At 36.2% G+C, this 19,478-nt stretch overlaps 1 protein-coding gene across 1 annotated transcript in view; it reads left to right on the top strand.

Annotated features, from left to right (window-relative positions):
* LOC132550473 (usherin-like) overlaps positions 1 to 19,020 on the top strand; it is a 64,312-nt gene extending 45,292 nt beyond the window's left edge. The window contains exons 43-62 of the mRNA XM_060214541.1: positions 1,689 to 1,891; positions 2,484 to 2,692; positions 3,123 to 3,368; positions 3,842 to 3,972; positions 4,144 to 4,331; positions 5,071 to 5,221; positions 5,628 to 5,834; positions 6,635 to 6,832; positions 7,691 to 7,845; positions 8,851 to 9,052; positions 10,750 to 10,857; positions 11,346 to 14,339; positions 14,728 to 14,927; positions 15,818 to 15,913; positions 16,245 to 16,489; positions 16,761 to 16,981; positions 17,229 to 17,408; positions 17,538 to 17,875; positions 18,135 to 18,356; positions 18,934 to 19,020. Of these exons, the coding sequence (XP_060070524.1) occupies positions 1,689 to 1,891; positions 2,484 to 2,692; positions 3,123 to 3,368; positions 3,842 to 3,972; positions 4,144 to 4,331; positions 5,071 to 5,221; positions 5,628 to 5,834; positions 6,635 to 6,832; positions 7,691 to 7,845; positions 8,851 to 9,052; positions 10,750 to 10,857; positions 11,346 to 14,339; positions 14,728 to 14,927; positions 15,818 to 15,913; positions 16,245 to 16,489; positions 16,761 to 16,981; positions 17,229 to 17,408; positions 17,538 to 17,875; positions 18,135 to 18,356; positions 18,934 to 19,020 (6,581 nt within the window). The remainder of the gene's footprint in view (positions 1 to 1,688; positions 1,892 to 2,483; positions 2,693 to 3,122; positions 3,369 to 3,841; positions 3,973 to 4,143; positions 4,332 to 5,070; positions 5,222 to 5,627; positions 5,835 to 6,634; positions 6,833 to 7,690; positions 7,846 to 8,850; positions 9,053 to 10,749; positions 10,858 to 11,345; positions 14,340 to 14,727; positions 14,928 to 15,817; positions 15,914 to 16,244; positions 16,490 to 16,760; positions 16,982 to 17,228; positions 17,409 to 17,537; positions 17,876 to 18,134; positions 18,357 to 18,933) is intronic.
* Positions 19,021 to 19,478: the final 458 nt, after the last annotated feature.

Raw genomic sequence — 19,478 nt, forward strand, 5'->3', positions numbered from 1 at the left:
GGAGGTAACTATTAGTACTATAGGTCAAGTTATCACAATACTGACACAGGCTTCATATGGAGGTAACTATTAGTACTATAGGTCAAGTTATCACAATACTGACAAAGGCTTCAGATGGAGGTAACTATTAGTACTATGGGTCAAGGAATCACAATACTGACAAAGGCTTCAGATGGAGGTAACTATTAGTACTATAGGTCAAGTTATCACAATACTGACACAGGCTTCATATGGAGGTAACTATTAGTACTATAGGTCAAGTTATCACATTACTGACACAGGCTTCAGATGGAGGTAACTATTAGTACTATAGGTCAGAGAATCATAATACAGACACAGGCTTCAGATGGAGGTAACTGTTCTTACTTTGGTTCAAGAAATTGCAATACTAACACAAGATTCTGATGGAGGTAACTGTCATAACTATGGGTAAAGGAATTGCAATACTGACACAAGATTCAGACTGAGATATAAACCTTTCTATAGAACTTCAGAGTAGTGACCCAGGTTTTAATCTAGGTTACATTCCTGGAGAGTTTTGAATCTACCCATGGTAAGGATGGAGGTGAATAACACAAACATGTCACCTTTTTAGATGTTAGAAGAAATGAGAAGGATTTTCCAGCTAAGTATGATAGTTTTTGTTAAGAAGGTACATTGGCTGTATATCTGTCTGAAAACAATATAATATGCTGTTTTCTTCTGTACTAATTAAATGAAGAAATGCAATTAAATTTATATCACTTATTCTGCCAGACAGAGAAAACAAATCGAGATAAATGTGGTTGAAAATTTCATAAGTTTTGTTTGTAAAACTTAAAAGACCCAGATCAGTTTCATTTTTCCTAGACTGGGAGTGTTTGAACTATTGGAATTTTTAAATATTGGTTCAAACTTCGAAACTCAGATAGTTGTATACTGAAGGCTTGTTACAAGGATTGACAGAGAGAGCAAATATACTGAAAGTATAAACAGTTAATCATTTAGAATAGGTTAAGGGAATTTGTGGGAAAATGGAAATTATAGCAGTGAAGTTTTTTATACTTGATTTAATAAGATGAAGGATGATTGATTTTTTAAGCAAGAATGTATAGTTTTGTGGAGATGTCCACGGTGTATATACATTTATATTCTAATGGTAAATTTTGTCTTAAGCAGTTTTTAACAAAACCTGAATATCAAACAAAATGCAAAAATCAAATTGTCATCGCATAAAGTGTATATTGAAACTGGTAGATTTAATAATATTGAAAAAATTAATAGAGTTTGCACATATTATACTAGTGCTGATGTTGGTATCATCTTATTTCAAAATACCAGCATTATAATGATATTATAAAACGCTTTATCAAAAAGTATTATTATTTGAAACCTAGTATGGCAAAATATATCCCATTCTTGAAAACAGAAAATAATAAAGATTTGTTGAATACAGGAAAATATATCAGTATCAGTAACAAAAGGTGTGTAAATTCTGTAAATATATCTACATTTATAAATATATTATATAAATATACACTTTGATCAGATATGTGTGATGTGTGTGTGTTGTAAGATGTTTTTCATGTGTTTGTACTTGCACTGTAGATACATTTGTATATACATTGTACTGATAAATCGTAAGGTTCAATATCATAAATAAATTGAATTAAGTAGAGAAGCTTTACTGTACCCATGTATACTTTTAGCACCTGAGGGCCTAGCCAAACCCACCCTGAGTGTTGTCAATGACACAGCATTGAGAGTGGCATGGACCAACCCCGTCAAACCAAACGGAGAGATCACTGGATTTAATGTCATCATCAACAACAATAAGATACCAACAGGGATGGTGACTGCAGGGTCAAAGGTCATCACCCAACTACTTCCCTACACTATCTACTCTGTCAAGGTATGTAGATTCAATTATATATATATATATACAGTAAAGGTAGGTGAAAATGTGCAGAAAGTTAGTTTCAAAATGCATGATTGGTGATGCCAGTATACTATACAGTAGATATTACAAATATATACACACATGACAGACGGTGCAAAGTAATCATATGGAATGGTGCATGGATTCTAATCGGATGAAAGGAAGTGAGAGTTTAATATGTACCAGAAATGGGGATTCAGAAGTCCAGGAAAAGGAAGGAGGGAATGGGGTGTATGAGAACAGGATGGTGAAGATTTACAGATCTATAGAAAGAGGAGTGTCTGGAAATGATGAGTTAGAACGATATAGGAAAGTTGTACAAAGATCAATGGTTTGAGATCAGTTAACACACTGCTGAGTAAAATACATTTTGTTTTATTCCTTTAGAAGTTTAGAAATTTTATTGTATCTAATTGGAAAATCATACGACTTCACCAAACTATATCTCTCCTTGATGTACAAAACACACTCTGTTCCTAATATCAGTTTTTGCTAATTTTTTGTTTTAAGATAGAGAAAAAAGTTTTAATACTATAAATTCAATAACATGTGTGCTGTTGTATAGGTGGAGGTTTGTACTGTATTTGACTGTACAACCAGCGAGCCTCAACTAATCACTACTGCTGAGACACTTCCTCAACAGTTCACTCCTCCAATGGTGACTGCCCTTAGCTCTGTTTCTGTCAAGATAGACTGGGCAGCTCCTGAACGTTCCAATGGAATAATTTTACGATATGACCTCTTCCGCAGCACTATCAAGCAATGTTCAGAAATGTAAGTCTTCAAATCTTATTTATCTGATGTTTTATTATCCGATCTGCAATGAATTCCAGATCCAATATGTGAAAGGAGACTTTGTTCTGACTTTCATTTCCCAAAATATAGAAATCTCCATGGATACATGAACTATAAAGATCAGTAAAGTTTTACCTCTATAATTGGTTTTAATTTCTGTTAGCTGCTTTGAAATATTAGTGAAGTTTAAATGTTGATATAAATGTATGGCAAGAAAACTTCATCATCTGCTTTTATACTAACCAGTTGTTGATAAGTTGTTAGATGTAACAATGTAACAAACCACCATAGTTTTCCTTAGTATTCCTTATACAGGACTTGTAATGTTCAATGTGAATTACTCATAAGAGATCGTATACAAACCGCTGCAGTGTGAACAGTAGATAAAGTAGATTGTTCAATGTTTTAGCCCCCCAGCAACAATGAGCCCTGAGATCACCAAGTGTACCTATGTAATGTGTGGGATATTGGAGAACCTTTGTGGGGGTGTATGTTACTCTGGCCCCAAAGTCTGCTGTGATGGAGTCTTACATGACAGTCAGTTGGGCTTTGAATGCTGTGGGCAGGACTACACAGCCAAACAGAGCCCTGATGACATCTGTTGTGGTGGACAGTTTCACAGGAAAATCAACGATTACAAGTGCTGCAAAGACAGGTGAGGATAAACACACAACTTGGTCAAGGATCAGGTAACTTGGTCAAGGATCAAGTGATGATAGCCACAAACACAGACAATACAAGCATGCTAAGACAAAGATAGATATCAGAGAGGAGAGGCACTCATTGGCAGATGGGACAGACAGACTTAAGGACAGAAACACATAGACATACACAAGATAGGCAGTACTGATACACAATAACATATCAGGTAGGAATGATATACAAGGACATGTGAGGCAGGACACACAAACAAACAAAGACTGGTAGGAAAGACACAACAGAATATTAAATCTAAACTTTTTCTCCTGACTTTATAATAAAGACATATATACAGCAAAACATAGGTAAAACTTTCAACAAGGCTTTACACAAAATGATCCATATTACAAAATACTAAATGCACAGGATATCTGTGTAGTCTGCACACATGGCACAGTGAGGATTACTAGATATTTTGTGTTTTTACAGATATGTGAGAGTCCAGACTGGTGAAGTCTGCTGTGTAGACATGTATGAAGACCGCATCACAGTAGGAGTCGGGGACAGATGCTGTGGGTCTGTACCCTACTCCTACATAGGTGCTCAAGTTTGTTGTGGAGGTATGTATATATGTGACAGGTTATATGTCATAGAAATAATAAGATTTCATTGTGTGAATAAATTGGATGGAAAAATTCAAATAAATCCAAAAAATAAAAAGATATTGAAAATAAAATATGTTGTAGAGAACTTGGATGATCTGATAGTGTAATGTTAACATGTCTTAATAGACAAGCTGTATGACGGCTACAATCAGCAGTGTTGTGGTGGGGAGGTGATTCTCAGTCACATGGCCTGTTGTGGTGATACATACAAGGGAAGTGCCTTCACCACTCGCCCTGGCATGGAGTGTTGTGGACTGAACTACATCATTAAGAACCAGACTCTGTGCTGTACCAGTGACACTGGGCATTCTAAGGTAAAGAATTATTGAAAAGATAAAAATATTCCAGGTATTTAATATTTAGCCCTGTGTGATGAGGATTCTGTAATTTACCGTCTGTATTGACATCAAGAACTATAGAATATTTGTTTACTCTCCTTCAGACCACAAATCTTTTATAGATTTGTAAGGTTTTGTCTCACCTAAGGAGGATTATATTAAATATCTATTATAATCATTTACATATATATCTCACTGTGGAAAAGCTACACTGCTTTAATTGTAGAGAACAGATATACATAATTTGAAAAATAGGAAATACATGTTGAAATGTGTCGGCAACAGTTGTAATAGTGGGTAGATTGTGGAAGGGAAGACAGGAGTGTATGATGTTTGACCTTTACTGTATGATGTTTGACCTTTACTGTATGTTTGACCTTTACCATATGATGTTTACCTTAACCATATGATGTTTGACCTTTACCGTATGTTTGACCTTTACCATATCATGTTTACCTTAACCGTATGATGTTTGACCTTTACCATATGATGTTAACCTTTACTGTATCATGTTTAACCTTTACTGTAGGATGTTTGACCTTTACTGTAGGATGTTTGACCTTTACTGTATCATGTTTGACCTTTACTGTTGGATGTTTGACATTTACCATATAATGTTTGACCTTCACCTAGTGTTAACCTAGGACCATTGTGATGGGACTCTGAAAGCTATATCAAGTTGTGTGTCATACCATCTTAACTATTTTTACTTTAGGTTCACATGTACAAAGATGAGGATATGAAGCTATCAGCTAATGAGAAGTGTTGTGGATTGGAGACAATTTCAAACAACCTGGAATGTTGTAACTATATAGGCTACAACCCATTAACACACATCTGTGCTGATTCATCCAATCAAGAGCCAGGTAAATGATTTCATAATTCATACTAAATACTATATGCTTTACTATTTACTTAAAAAAGTTGCCACTGTGTACACGGTAAAGAATTGTGACCAATGAAATCAGTCCTATCAACTAATGATTTGGTCTGTGTATCTCTGTCATTATGTTCTTATGTAGAATACCACTAAGCCTTACATTGCCTAAATGATGTAATAAGTATATAAATAGTGATTGGTTTCATATACTCTTCATTTTATCTTATTTCTTACCCTACCAAATATTTTATCTGGAGTATCAGGAAAGAAAATTGAATGTTAATCCTATGCTTTTAATTGATGATATTATATATGCTAATTTAATATGTATGACACATGCTTGTGGGATAGGTTGGTTAAAGACATGTATAATTTGGTATCTGGTTTTTAAGGATGTGGACAAGGAACCATATGCCCACTGTCTGTCCAGGACTTTGCCTTTTGTGATGTCTGTAATTTTGACAAAGGATCGAAAATTTGTGGATCTGTCTCTGGTTATCAAGGAAATGACCACTTTCCTAATCCGACCGCTGACCCCACCGCAGACTGTATAGCTACAGAGGAGAGAATATTTTCAGGCATGGAAATGACTTATACAGGTATAAAGATTAATTAAGTCTTACAATAAAGCATGGTAAATTGGAAGATCTTCAAGGGAAATTGAAGTCAATTCTTCAACAGTAATTTTCTGAATATTTTGTTCTTTTGTTTTAAATCTTTTTCAAATTTAGTTGTATGCTGCCAAAGTTTGAAACTATATTTTGTGGGTGAGGAAAACAATGTCAGTTTAGTGACAAATGGATGTGATATGTTTTTATACCAGACTCTTCATATCCTTTGTACAATTAATATTTATAAATGACAGATGATGAGCTGACTCCCTACTCCACATAATGCATGTTTTTATACCAGACTCTTCATATCCTTTGTACAATTAATATCTATAAATGACAGATGATGAGCTGACTCCCTACTCCACATAATGCATGTTTTTATACCAGACTCTTCATATCCTTTGTACAATTAATATCTATAAATGACAGATGATGAGCTGACTCCCTACTCCACATAATGCATGTTTTTATACCAGACTCTTCATATCCTTTGTACAATTAATATCTATAAATGACAGATGATGAGCTGACTCCCTACTCCACATAATGCATGTTTTTATACCAGACTCTTCATATCCTTTGTACAATTAATATCTATAAATGACAGATGATGAGCTGACTCCCTACTCCACATAATGCATGTTTTTATACCAGACTCTTCATATCCTTTGTACAATTAATATCTATAAATGACAGATGATGAGCTGACTCCCTACTCCACATAATGCATGTTTTTATACCAGACTCTTCATATCCTTTGTACAATTAATATTTATAAATGACAGATGATGAGCTGACTCCCTACTCCACATATGGCTATGCTTTTGCTGCTGTCAATAGCGCTGGAGGCTCGACTAGTAGTTATACCAAGGTCATGACCTTACAGGCTCCTCCAGGCAAGGTGGACTCGCCCAAGGTCAACATTGATCCCTCACAACTTTACGTCATCGACCTGAGCTGGAAACTGCCACAAAATCCAAATGGTTAGTTAAACGATGGGGTACAGATATCTCATATCCCTGTAACTGACATGGAACCTAAGAAACTGCCACAAAATCCAAATGGTTAGTTAAACGATGGGGTACAAATATCTCATATCCCTGTAACTGACATGGAACCTAAGTAATTCATTTATTAAGATTCAGATTGTGACTACAGTGCAGTACTCAAATACCACTCTCACTGTAATTGTCAAACATAAACAACAACAGAACTTTACAGCAATTAAAGTAGGCTTTGGTATTAATTGTATAATTCAACAAAGATGTGACAAGAATAAAATAAACAATTTCAAGAAAATTTCATTGCTATAAGATAATAGATTAGACAGCAGTCAAAGCTTATATAAGTCTCTCCTTATGCGACAAGCAGCGTTACAAACAATATGAAGTAAATCTCAGTTTATGGTTTTGATATTGTTATTCCAAGCTGAGTAAAGTAAATAAAGGATGATTTGTTACTTTTCAAAATAAATGTTTTAAATTTATTTTCATATGCCATTGAAAAAAGATACAGATATTGCTAAGACCAAAAACAATAATGCTACACAAGGGCATTTTGAAATGAGTTAGAACATCCCATTTATATACATATAATGCAGAAAAGAAACTTTTGGTTGCCAATACTGAACAGAAGATGTTGATTGTCATATCAGAATATTAAGACAAAAGTAAAATTTTCTCCTGATGTCTTTTAAATGAAATATGAAAATCAGAATAATTTATATTTCCAACACACATTTATGTAATGAATACCAGAAACAGTAGATATACATAGATACAAACTACAACTCCAGTGTTACGTAAACTTATTTCACGTGCTGTGGTCATGCTTTGTTACAGGTGTGATAACACGGTACATGCTGACACGTGACGGTATAGAGCTATACCGTGGTCTAGCCCAGCAGTATACTGATGACACAACTGTTCTACCCTATAGGTCCTACACCTATATCCTTACAGCCTGTAATACTGCAGGTTGTACAGCAAGTGACAAGGTCAGTCCTAAACATTGCTACAAATATATGGTTGTGAACAATGCATAGGGAGTATCTAAAGCCAGGAAAAAAAATACTTAGTATAGAATCGTGAAAATGATTGAATTTCTGCTTGACAAGGTCCTCCAACAGAATATTTTCATACCAATTTGAACAATGATCTTATCAAAAGAGGACACAAAGTTCTAACCAAGTCCTTCTGTTTTACTTATAGATATATCAATATCTTTTATCTTTAAACCGTTTTATTGTCCATTGTGTATACCTATCAGAATTGGAAAGTTTAGCTACAATAGACTCTTCTTCATCAGCTGTTTACAGCAGTCCTGTAACAAAATCAACAAGGACAGTTTTCCACCAATCTGTATGATAAGTGTGATATAAATTTTTGTGTGATAAATTTTCCATTTCCAGATGGTATCACCCCTACTTCCTCCATCTGGTGTTTACATGTCGCAGTAGATTCAATATTCAAGGACTTGTTCCCAATATCATGATTTCAATGCAAGTTGTTGACAGCTGACAGATAAACTGATAACACTGGATTGTTGAAATTGTGACGTTAAATGGTTTTCACAATGATCTTGTTTAGAAATATTCTTTTTCCCTGTTCATTGTGAAGTTGGATGTGACTGATGCTTGTTTATATGCCTAGTTATTCCATTGTTTCTAACCTTTTTAAAATTGGGTAAGGTGACATTACTTCTTTAGCTTGACCAAGATTTACTAGGATGAAGTAGAAGATGCTTACCCTTTCAGAACACATGGTCCTTCTTGTACATTTTGCAGGGTCTGAGTGTAAATCCCTCTTTTGGTCATATTTTATCTCGTTTCATTGAATTTGAGCGGGTGTATTTTCTTAAATGTTTCGTAACAGCAAAGATTGTACAGTGGGTGACTATGTCAATATGTTTCATGTTGCAGATTGTCTGGTACAAAGCTTCATTACCTACATGTAGTAAGTTCATTCCTTTTCATTTCACTAAAAATCCTTATTGTTGACAGGTTACTGTTGCAACAGCAGAAGGGAAGCCAGAAGATGTCCTGCCACCGAATGTCAATGTGCTAAGTTCTTCATCTCTGGAGGTGACATGGTCACCTCCAGTTAAACCAAACGGCATCATATCTCATTACACAGTCAAATTTGAAATGGAGGATGGTTACACCTGGTCAAATACCACCTTGGGAGTATCTCTGGTAGTCACAGGTAAAACACATGACAGAGTATTGGTAGGGCAGGGGACAGCCATCTGTCAACATGCACTTTATCATTTATAAAATATTTACAGATTTCGTTGTACAACAATACTAAGAGTTAGTGATGTTGAGAAGCTGGACTTAACGATTTACATTTAGCTCATTTTCTCCTTCAGTACAGTCCTATTCCAAACAAACCTGCAATACATTGTAGTGTATGGAAATCATGAGCCATAAAATAGATTACAAGGGTTGTATTAATTTTATTTTTTTGTGTGTGATTGTATTTGAATGTGATTGTATTTAATTGTGTTGTATGTAATTGTATTTATTTAATCGTTTTGTATGTTATTGTATTTATTTTATCGTTTTGTATGTGATTGTATTTAATTGTTTTGTATTGTTTTGTATGTGATTGTATTTAATTGTTTTGTATGTGATTGTATTTAATTGTTTTGTATGTGATTGTATTTATTTAATTGTTTTGTATGTGATTGTATTTAATTGTTTTGAATGTGATTGTAATTAATTGTTTTGTATGTGATTGTATTTAATTGTTTTGTATGTGATTGTATTTATTTAATTGTTTTGTATGTGATTGTATTTAATTGTTTTGTATGTGATTGTATTTATTTAATTGTTTTGTATGTGATTGTATTTAATTGTTTTGTATGTGATTGTATTTATTTAGTTGTTTTGTATGTGATTGTATTTATTTAATTGTTTTGAATGTGATTGTATTTATTTGCTTTGTATGTGATTGTATTTATTTAATTGTTTTGTATGTGATTGTATTTAATTGTTTTGTATGTGATTGTATTTATTTAATTGTTTTGTATGTGATTGTATTTAATTGTTTTGTATGTGATTGTATTTATTTAATTGTTTTGTATGTGATTGTATTTATTTAATTGTTTTGTATGTGATTGTATTTAATTGTTTTGTATGTGATTGTATTTATTTAATTGTTTTGAATGTGATTGTATTTAATTGTTTTGTATGTGATTGTATTTATTTAATTGTTTTGTATGTGATTGTATTTATTTAATTGTTTTGTATGTGGTTGTATTTATTTAATTGTTTTGAATGTGATTGTATTTAATTGTTTTGTATGTGATTGTATTTATTTAATTGTTTTGTATGTGATTGTATTTAATTGTTTTGTATGTGATTGTATTTAATTGTTTAGTATGTGATTGTATTTAATTGTTTTGTATGTGATTGTATTTAATTGTTTTGTATGTGATTGTATTTATTTAATTGTTTTGTATGTGATTGTATTTATTTAATTGTTTTGAATGTGATTGTATTTATTTATTAATTTAATGCAATATTTAAATTAGTTTTGAGAATTTAAGAATTTACCAAATTTCATTTAATATTATTTACAGCCCAGATTATTGAAAATAATTTGGAAATTTGGTTGGTTGGTGAAGGGATGTGAGTGGGTCAAAGATGAAAAATGCAGTTGCAATTTGATTTAGAATAACTATACTAACGCATCAGATAGCCCAGAGGAACTTATAATTGTGATCATTCTTGTTTTCAGTGATTCACTAGAACCCTTTACACTAGCAGGTTCCTCAAAGGTCAAGCTCTCTTTTCCTTCAAATGTAGCAAGCCATTTGGGTGGTACAGGTTCTCAATAGGATTTCCATATTTCTAGTTGTCAGAGTAAAGGAATAGTACAGTGTATCTCTATTTCAGGTTTGACACCGTACACCCAATACAGTGTAACCCTAGAGGTGTGTACCCAGGGAGGATGTACAATCAGCTCAACAGTTCTCTCACGCACGCTTGAGGATCTGCCAAAGGGTAGGTGTTGTTCTTTTCAAAACTGTCTCTGTACTCTTAAAATTATCATAGCCTTTATTAATTTTAGAATTCATAATAGAGTTGGTAAAATATATATCGAGATGAAATTATGCTGTCAAAGTCTTGAATTCTTTTCAGAAGAGAAATATATAGCATTAAGACTCCGATAAGTCAAGGTTGACAAGGTCAAATGAAATTAACAATACACTGAAGCTATAGTATATTTCCTTGTTGAGTAACTTTCTTATGAAAAACCCACAAATATTGCTTGGTCCCCTAGGCTTGTGATAGAATGTTCCTTTCTCATTAGACAAAATACTGTTGTTATACCATGTGGTAGACCAAGAATCTAGAAACACATCGTAATCAAAACACGAAATACCCAAATAAGTCTTAAAATGATATATATAGATACATAAGGAAAAATTAAAACCTGTGTATAATGTATAACCAAGTAAGTTGTATGTACGTATGTCTTACATTTCCAGGTGTCATACCTCCTCGAATAGTTGTACTTAGTTCAAAGTCAACACTTGTTTTCTGGAATTCTCCGAGGTATCCCAACGGTATAGTCAAGTTCTACTCCATAATGAGGAGATGGGCTACAGGGGCTATGTACATCTACTTTGGGCCAGGGCTGTTTACAACAGATGACTTCCTGGTGCCAGGAGAGACATACGACTACTTCCTCATCACTGGTAATAATGCTGGTAATACAAGCAGCCACCCAACAACACTGACCATGCCACCCACAGCTCTGGTTAATGTTCCAGCAGCAAGGGAGGTAACTGTGCTGAGTGCCACCAGTGTGTATATAGCCTGGGATCCCATTGTGTCTGGACAGATCCCAATTGACCAATACAGAGTCTTGTTGAATGCTGGTCAGGACTCAGAGGTGGACAAGGGAGTGGGTCTTGATCTTTCAACCACAGTGACTGGGTTGAAACCAAACTTTGAATACCAGGTTCGTGTGACTGCCTGTTTGGAGGGTGTATCTAATGGCTGTGCCACTGGACCAGGTGTAATAGTCCACACCCTTGAGGCACCCCCGGAGAACCTGGCCCCACCACGTCTCAAGGCCACTGCCCCAAATGTAGTTGATGTGTCATGGACTTCACCTCAACAACCCAATGGTGTGATCACACAGTACCTAATATACTATAGAGAGGCTGATACAACCGTGGAACTCCTCATTAACAGGGTCATGGGTGATGTGACAACCATACGACATGCTGGTCAAGACCTCCAACCCTACACAAACTATGAGTACAAAGTGGTGGCTGGAAATTCTCAAGGAGATGTGTCTAGCACCTGGACCATGGTGAGAACATTGGAAAGTATCCCAGCAGGATTGACCAAGCCCTTTATCAACACCACTGGAGCTTTTAGCTTCCATATATCCTGGCAACCCCCGGATTATCCGAATGGAGTTATCACTATGTATACCATACACTATCGCTTTCTCACCAATGACCCCACACAAGAGGCACCTCTTCAAATGGTTCAGGTTTCAGCAAATACACTCACAACATCTGTAAGTGGACTAGAACCCTTCTCCAACTATCATGTCCACATGTTGGCCTACAACAACGTGGGGAATACCTCCTCAGACAAGGTATTGGTGCAGACTGCCCAGTCATCACCCTCAGGGCTGGCAGCATTTGTGGTGGAAAAGATCAGTACAGGGACATCAGTTATACTGAAATGGGATGTCCCAGGCAAGCCCAATGGAGTCATATCTATCTACAACATTTATGAAGTAGGATCTTCTATTGCTTTATACAAAGGTCTCAATAGGGAATTTGAATTTCGTCGACTTCAGCCCTACACAGACTACCATGTCCAGATGGAGGCATGTACAGTGGCAGGATGTACCAAGGGTCCTCCATACACCTTCACTACCGCTGAGACCCCACCTGCTGACCAGTCTGTACCTGTCATTGGAAATATTACATCTTCAAGTGTGGTCATAGTTTGGACAAAACCAGTCAGTCCTAATGGTAAGATTTCCATGTATGAGGTCTTGAAACGATCGCAGATTCGAGTTGTCCGTCGAAGTCTGTCTGCCCCCGAGGTAGTTTACACAACAACGAACACAGAGCGAGACAGCTATCAGTATGTTGACCGAGATTTGTGGCCCTTCACAGAGTATCAGTACAGTATTCGTGCCAGTAATTCAAAGGGCTTCATTCAAAGTCCCTGGGCATCTGTGTTCACTACACAGGCTGCCCCTGAGTGGCTAGCCCCACCAACGGTCTCCTACATCAGTGGTCACCAGGACAGCCTCAACATCAAGTGGGTGCCGCCTTCCCAGCCAAATGGGATCCTTCAGAGTTACCAGCTACAGAGAAACAGTAGTGTCCCTCTCAGTTTCACTGTCTTTGACCCTATGGAGTTCAATGACACTGGCCTGCTGGCCTTTACATGGTACAGCTACAGAGTTACAGCGTGTACAGCAGGGGGCTGTACCACCAGTGATGCCTCTCACTTTCGCACTAAGGAAACAGCACCACTGTTGGTCTCCCCACCCACCATCAACACATGGAACTCCACCACGCTCAGACTGGAGTGGCAGAGTCCACTTAGTACGAATGGTGAGATCAGCCTGTTTAATCTCCAGATGGACAATATTGTGATATATTCTGGATTAGAGACCGTTCATATTCAGACAGGATTAACACCATACACAGAGTATTCTTTTGTACTGACTGCATGTACAAGTGGAGGATGCACTGACAGTGGTGAGGTCAAAGGTCGACCTGATGATGACATACCATTAGGTCTGAATGCCCCAGTGCTCAAGGTCATAAGTTCTAAATCTATAGAGGTAACATGGGGACCTCCACAATTCCCTAATGGTATAATCAGCTCCTATGACCTTCGGAGAGACGGAGAACTGATCTATACAGAAAGCATTAGTGTGACCGGGTTGTTAAGAACCAGCTTTGTTGACTACAACCTAGAGCCTGGTACAGAATACTCATACGTCATTATCGCTCGCAACAGAAAAGGGAGTGTCGAAAGTCTGGTCTCCAAGGCAACCACATACTCCGCATCACCAAGTGGTCTTGACCCACCAGTCCTAATGGCTCTCTCATCAACTTCTGTCCAGGTTACATGGCAGCCACCTGTACAACCCAATGGACCTATCAGAAACTATACAGTGTTTGAAAACAATAATGTTGTATTCTCTGCTGGTCCAGAAATCCTTAGCTACATTGTGCCCGGTTTAGAGTTTTGGACTGACTATTCCTTTAGGGTAAAGGCCTGTACTGATCGAGGTTGTGAATTGAGTGGTGTAACCACTGTCCGCACCCTTGAGGCCCCACCTGAGGAACAAATGCCCCCAAAACTGCTGGCCTTAGCAGATCAAGATGGGGCCCATGCAGGAGTACTCATAAATTGGGAGCCCCCACTGAAACCCAATGGAATTGTTGTATCTTACGAAGTGTACAGGCGACAGGTGATCAGTGAGTTAACAGGTAAATACAGAAATAACAATCACCAGTAAAAATGTAGTCATCACGTTTTCCCAATTCAAATTCAGATCCATAATTCAAGAAAATAATAATGATATGTTGAATGTTTTTTAATTCTATCATGACAATGTGTTTAAAACATATGAAAGTTATGGTAATAAGGATAATGGTAAACAGTCCTCCTCTAAATACATAAACTTATTGTCATTGTCAGGATTCTTGACACTAGTATCTAGTAACCATTACCAGCAATTTCAGTTCATATCCTTTACATTCATTTTGAAAATGAATTATGCATGTTAAACCAGTAAGTCAATAGAGCTGATGTACAAACATGTTAATTAGCAGATATTAATCAAAGTGATATATAAAGTAAGATTTGGTATTGCAGGTACCTCATATGGTACAATAGCCATGGTGTACAACTCAAGCCAGCTGAGGTACTCAGACCTCGCTGACACACTAATGGCCTTCACCGAATACCAGTATATGGTCACAGTGGTCAATCGTGCAGGCAAAGTCAGCAGTGTATGGACTGTGGTCACCACCAAAGAGGGACCTCCACAGGGCCTCAAACCACCTATAATTAATGTAAGTACATGTCACATTAGTTTGCCAGGATCTTGTCTACACACCCCTAGGTACACATGCTATCTCATTTTGTTTCCTTTCTGAATGTAGTTAAGATGGTTTCCTTTTTAAATTCAAGTTATGAAACAAAAATGTTTGCCCTATTTAAGGTTGTCGGTTATTCAATTTTAGACAGTTTGAAATGTTTTTCCTGAAACTTTTCAAAGTCACTCAAATCTAATATGAGATGTACATGTCATGTCCTGTATAATTGTACTGAATTGTTTCGTTGCATTACCTAAAATGTTTATCCTACAACCTACAAGCTTTTTCACATGGCTATATATAGAACCATTTCAAAAATTCAAGATAATGTTAGTTTAAGACAGATTTATTATGTGACTGTTGTCGCAGCATTATTAGTAAAGGGATTCAACATGTAGATTTCATTCAGGATTCAACATGTAGATTTCGTTCAGGATACAACATGTAGATTTCACTCAGGATTCAACATGTGGATTTCGTTCAGGATTCAACATGTAGATTTCGTTCAGGATTCAACATGTAGATTTCACTCAGGATTCAACATGTAGATTTCGTTCAGGATTCAACATGTAGATTTCGTTCAGGATTCAACATGTAGATTTCGTTCAGGATTCAACATGTAGATTTCGTTCAGGATTCAACATGTAGATTTCGTTCAGGATTCAACATGTAGATTTCGTTCAGGATTCAACATGTAGATTTCGTTCAGGATTCAACATGTAGATTTCGTTCAGGATTCAACATGTAGATTTCGTTCAGGATTCAACATGTAGATTTCATTCAGTGGAAACTGATGTTTAGATTGAAGTAAATAATTTAAGATGTATGTAAACAGTTGTACTAAAGTATATATTGGTGTCTTATAGTCTACCACAGCCACCAGTATAACAGTGACCATCATACCTCCCACAAGGCCTAATGGAGTGATCCGTTACTACGCTGTCTTAGTCAACAGTACCTTGGTAAGTTTGTACTATTATCACTCCATTGTTCTGTAATAAATCTGTACATAATGTATAAAATAAGAATTACTTGTACAGAATGATATATAAGATATACTGTATTTCATTGCTTACAATATCTGTTTTTATTTATGTTTTTACACAGTAGATCAGTAGATATATTGTCACCCACCTAAGGTAGTTTATCATTTAAAATAACATAACCAACTTCATTTTGCTAAGTCAGGTGTAGTCACGCACCCCCTATCTCTCATTATTACAAATCTAATATAATTTTGGGCTGAAGTAAATGAAATTTCACTTTATAGTAAATTAGATTTTTTGACTTCAGGGAAGCAGTAGCCAGACCCTGATACAGACTGTGGGGGAAAATATGGCCCTGATGCCCTTCACCATGTATGCCTTACAGTCCCAGGTCTGTACTGGAGGAGGCTGCGCCACCAGTGGGCCAATCATAGCCAAGACAGGGGCTGCCAAACCCACAGGTCTAAGAGCTATCAAAGTGATGGATACCAACAGCTCCACTATTAGGCTTGGCTGGTCATACCCAACAAGTCCAAATGGTGCTATCATCAGGTATGTCTCACTACACCTATCATACTGTTATCAGGTTCCTTAATAGCCACTCCAGATGGGGCCATCTAATGATATGCCATAGCTTGCCTCTTTCAGTCCAGTATTATGATCAACATGAATTTTCTGCCTCAGCATCTTTTCTATTTTTATACCTTTTGTATACATTTTATTGTCATTTATTCTTTAATAATCACATATACTTGACATTTTTCTACTTCTTAACATTTATCTTTTATCTCCCTTTGTAAGCCTATTTCTGTTATTGTAACAGATTCCTGATCTACCAACGGAGGGCTTGTCCGCCTACAGACCAGCCTTTCCCACAGACATGTGTAGTGGGTGACCCCTCGATTGCCTTTGATGGTCTTGCCATTGAAAGAGCTATTGTGAGCTTGCTGCCTTACACAGCCTATGAGTTTCAAATCCAGGCAGAGAATGAGGCTGGTTATGTTGACTTTCCTACCTGGGTCCGGGCAGAGACTATGCCTACAGGTATTCAGTATTAAAATTATCAATTAGATGATATAGAATTATCATCCAAAGAAAGAAAAACTTGTTTTATTGCACCAGCTATATGTTTTTTGTCTCTTGGAAAATTTGAGGAAACGTTTTTTATCATTTTGACATCTAAAGCCAAGTATATTGCCTATCTTTACAGATTGAGCTCGTATACAATGTAAAATCCTTCCTATATCAGTGCATGTATTGATATAATGCTATAAAACAATTATTTCTTCAGCCCCACAATATGTGAAGTTTCCACTCTTGTACATGAATGGTACAACAGCAGTGTTTGATTGGCTGCTCAGTTTTAACCTCCAGGGGGAGCTTCGGGAGTTCATCCTCCTGGTGGATGGTCGTGTGGTGTTTCGCGGAGTCAGCTTCCTACATCAACTTCCAAACATTGAGCAGGACAGAAGTAAGGCACTTGTACAACTCATACAAACAATATCTTAAATGGAGGATATTTGATTGTTTCAGTATATTACAAGCTAAACCTAATCAATGATTATGATACAAGCATAATGTAGTGATTTTCCCATTGCAGCAATGGAGTTTGTGATTGCAGCTATAACAGAGACAGGACAGGTTGAGTCACCTGCGATTATCTTTGACCCCAATTCCATTGACAACATAGGCACTACCCCTCAGCCTACCTCTCGCCCAGTGCTCCTCGTCCAAAAGATGTTCTACCAAGAGGTCTGGTTCATTGTTCTCCTTGTACTTATCACTGTCCTCCTCATCTTTATCATCATTGCTCTTTGTCTTCGTCACATTCATGGACGACGCCCCTACATTCGCGAGCGCACACCACTTCGTCCACGACATAGAAAGGAGTCACAACCATTTACATTTAGTAGCAGTGATGACAGCATATTTGAAACAGTAAGTTGCAGAACATAAGAGACATAATGTATTTAAATAACTGAACATTTTCTTGGAGGGAAGGTAAGGGGAACTGGACTGGAGTGTAAAGATGATTTTGTTAACATTGCATTGTTTACATCATAGATATGAAACGGTTATCAAATGGTAGACGTGATGGTCACTGTATGACCAGAGGATTGTCAGAGTGAGCGATTTTCAAATAATCAAGACCATTGGGCCACTTTTTGGCATTATAATGAAAATGTCTTATTTTTAGGAAATGTCTGGTAGACCTTACCACCCAAGCAAGCCAGGTCACATATATAACTCACGAGGGGATGGAATTACAAACCCTGTGTACAGTAACAGGCGCATGATGCATTTAAACTCAAGTCCAGAATCCTCCTCATCCAGATCAAAATATGAGGACGATTTTGATGATGCATTAGATGATGATGACATAGATTACCTCTGGAAGAAGGGAAGAGGAAGCACTCTGGTAAGATGGTAACCAATATGTAGAGTGTTTAGTAAGATATTCCAATATTTGTAAGCATATGTATGGAGCTACAGATCTGGAAAAACACTCAGAGAGTTTTAACCTGATCACTTCCCAAATTAAAATAACAAAATATTTTACTTTCCTGAGAAAATTTTTCAGATTAGTAGTTTCATGAAATCATTCCATCAGCTGATGACAATCAATGATAGATTGATCAATTTGAAAATATCTTAAATGAAGTTGTTTTCTTTTATAACAGTATAGTAACATTTTATAACAGTAACATTTTATAACAGTTATAACAGTACAGTAACATTTTATAACAGTACGGTAACATTTCATAACAGTATAGTAACATTTTATAACAGTATAGTAACATTTTATAACAGTAACATTTTATAACAGTTATAACAGTACGGTAACATTTTATAACAGTACGGTAACATTTTATAACAGTACGGTAACGTTTCATAACAGTATAGTAACATTTTATAACAGTATTGTAACATTTTATAACAGTAAAGTAATATTTCACTACTTCGTGTTGTTTTTTGATAACTCTTTACTATTTTAGTTTGGTGAGGAAGATGATGACAGTGCTGACCTACCAGCCTATAGCATTACAAAGGAGCAGACAGTGTTTACAGATACTCACCTCTGACCTGTAACCTGGACAGATTCTCATTAACAATCGTATTGTGACTGCTGTAGACAATGTTTACAGATACTCACCTCTGACCTGTAACCTGGACAGATTCTCATTAACAATCTTATAGTGACTGCTGTATGAGTTACTGCATTTAGAATACTGAAGGCAGAAAACATGTATAACCTTGATAGTGACATTATATTACTCCACAACATTGAATGATATGAATATTTATGCATTTATAGATATTTACATGCAAGGAAGAACCTCCTTAATGTGTGATGAATGATTCAAATTAATGAAAACTCAAGCTTTCTACTTGAGGGGAAATTCTGTCATCACCTTACACTCTTCATTGTTACTATGTATGTAAACTCAGCTCATGGTGGGAAATTGATACTCTATGCAATGCTATGGTTATTTAAATGTATTCTAAACTTTACGTTGATGCATATTCAGTGTATAGAAGT

This window comes from Ylistrum balloti, unplaced genomic scaffold (genome assembly GCF_031769215.1).
Source record: "Ylistrum balloti isolate Yb309-2 unplaced genomic scaffold, AGI_CSIRO_Ybal_v1 Utg370126, whole genome shotgun sequence".
NCBI classification, from domain to species: Eukaryota; Metazoa; Mollusca; class Bivalvia; order Pectinida; family Pectinidae; genus Ylistrum; species Ylistrum balloti.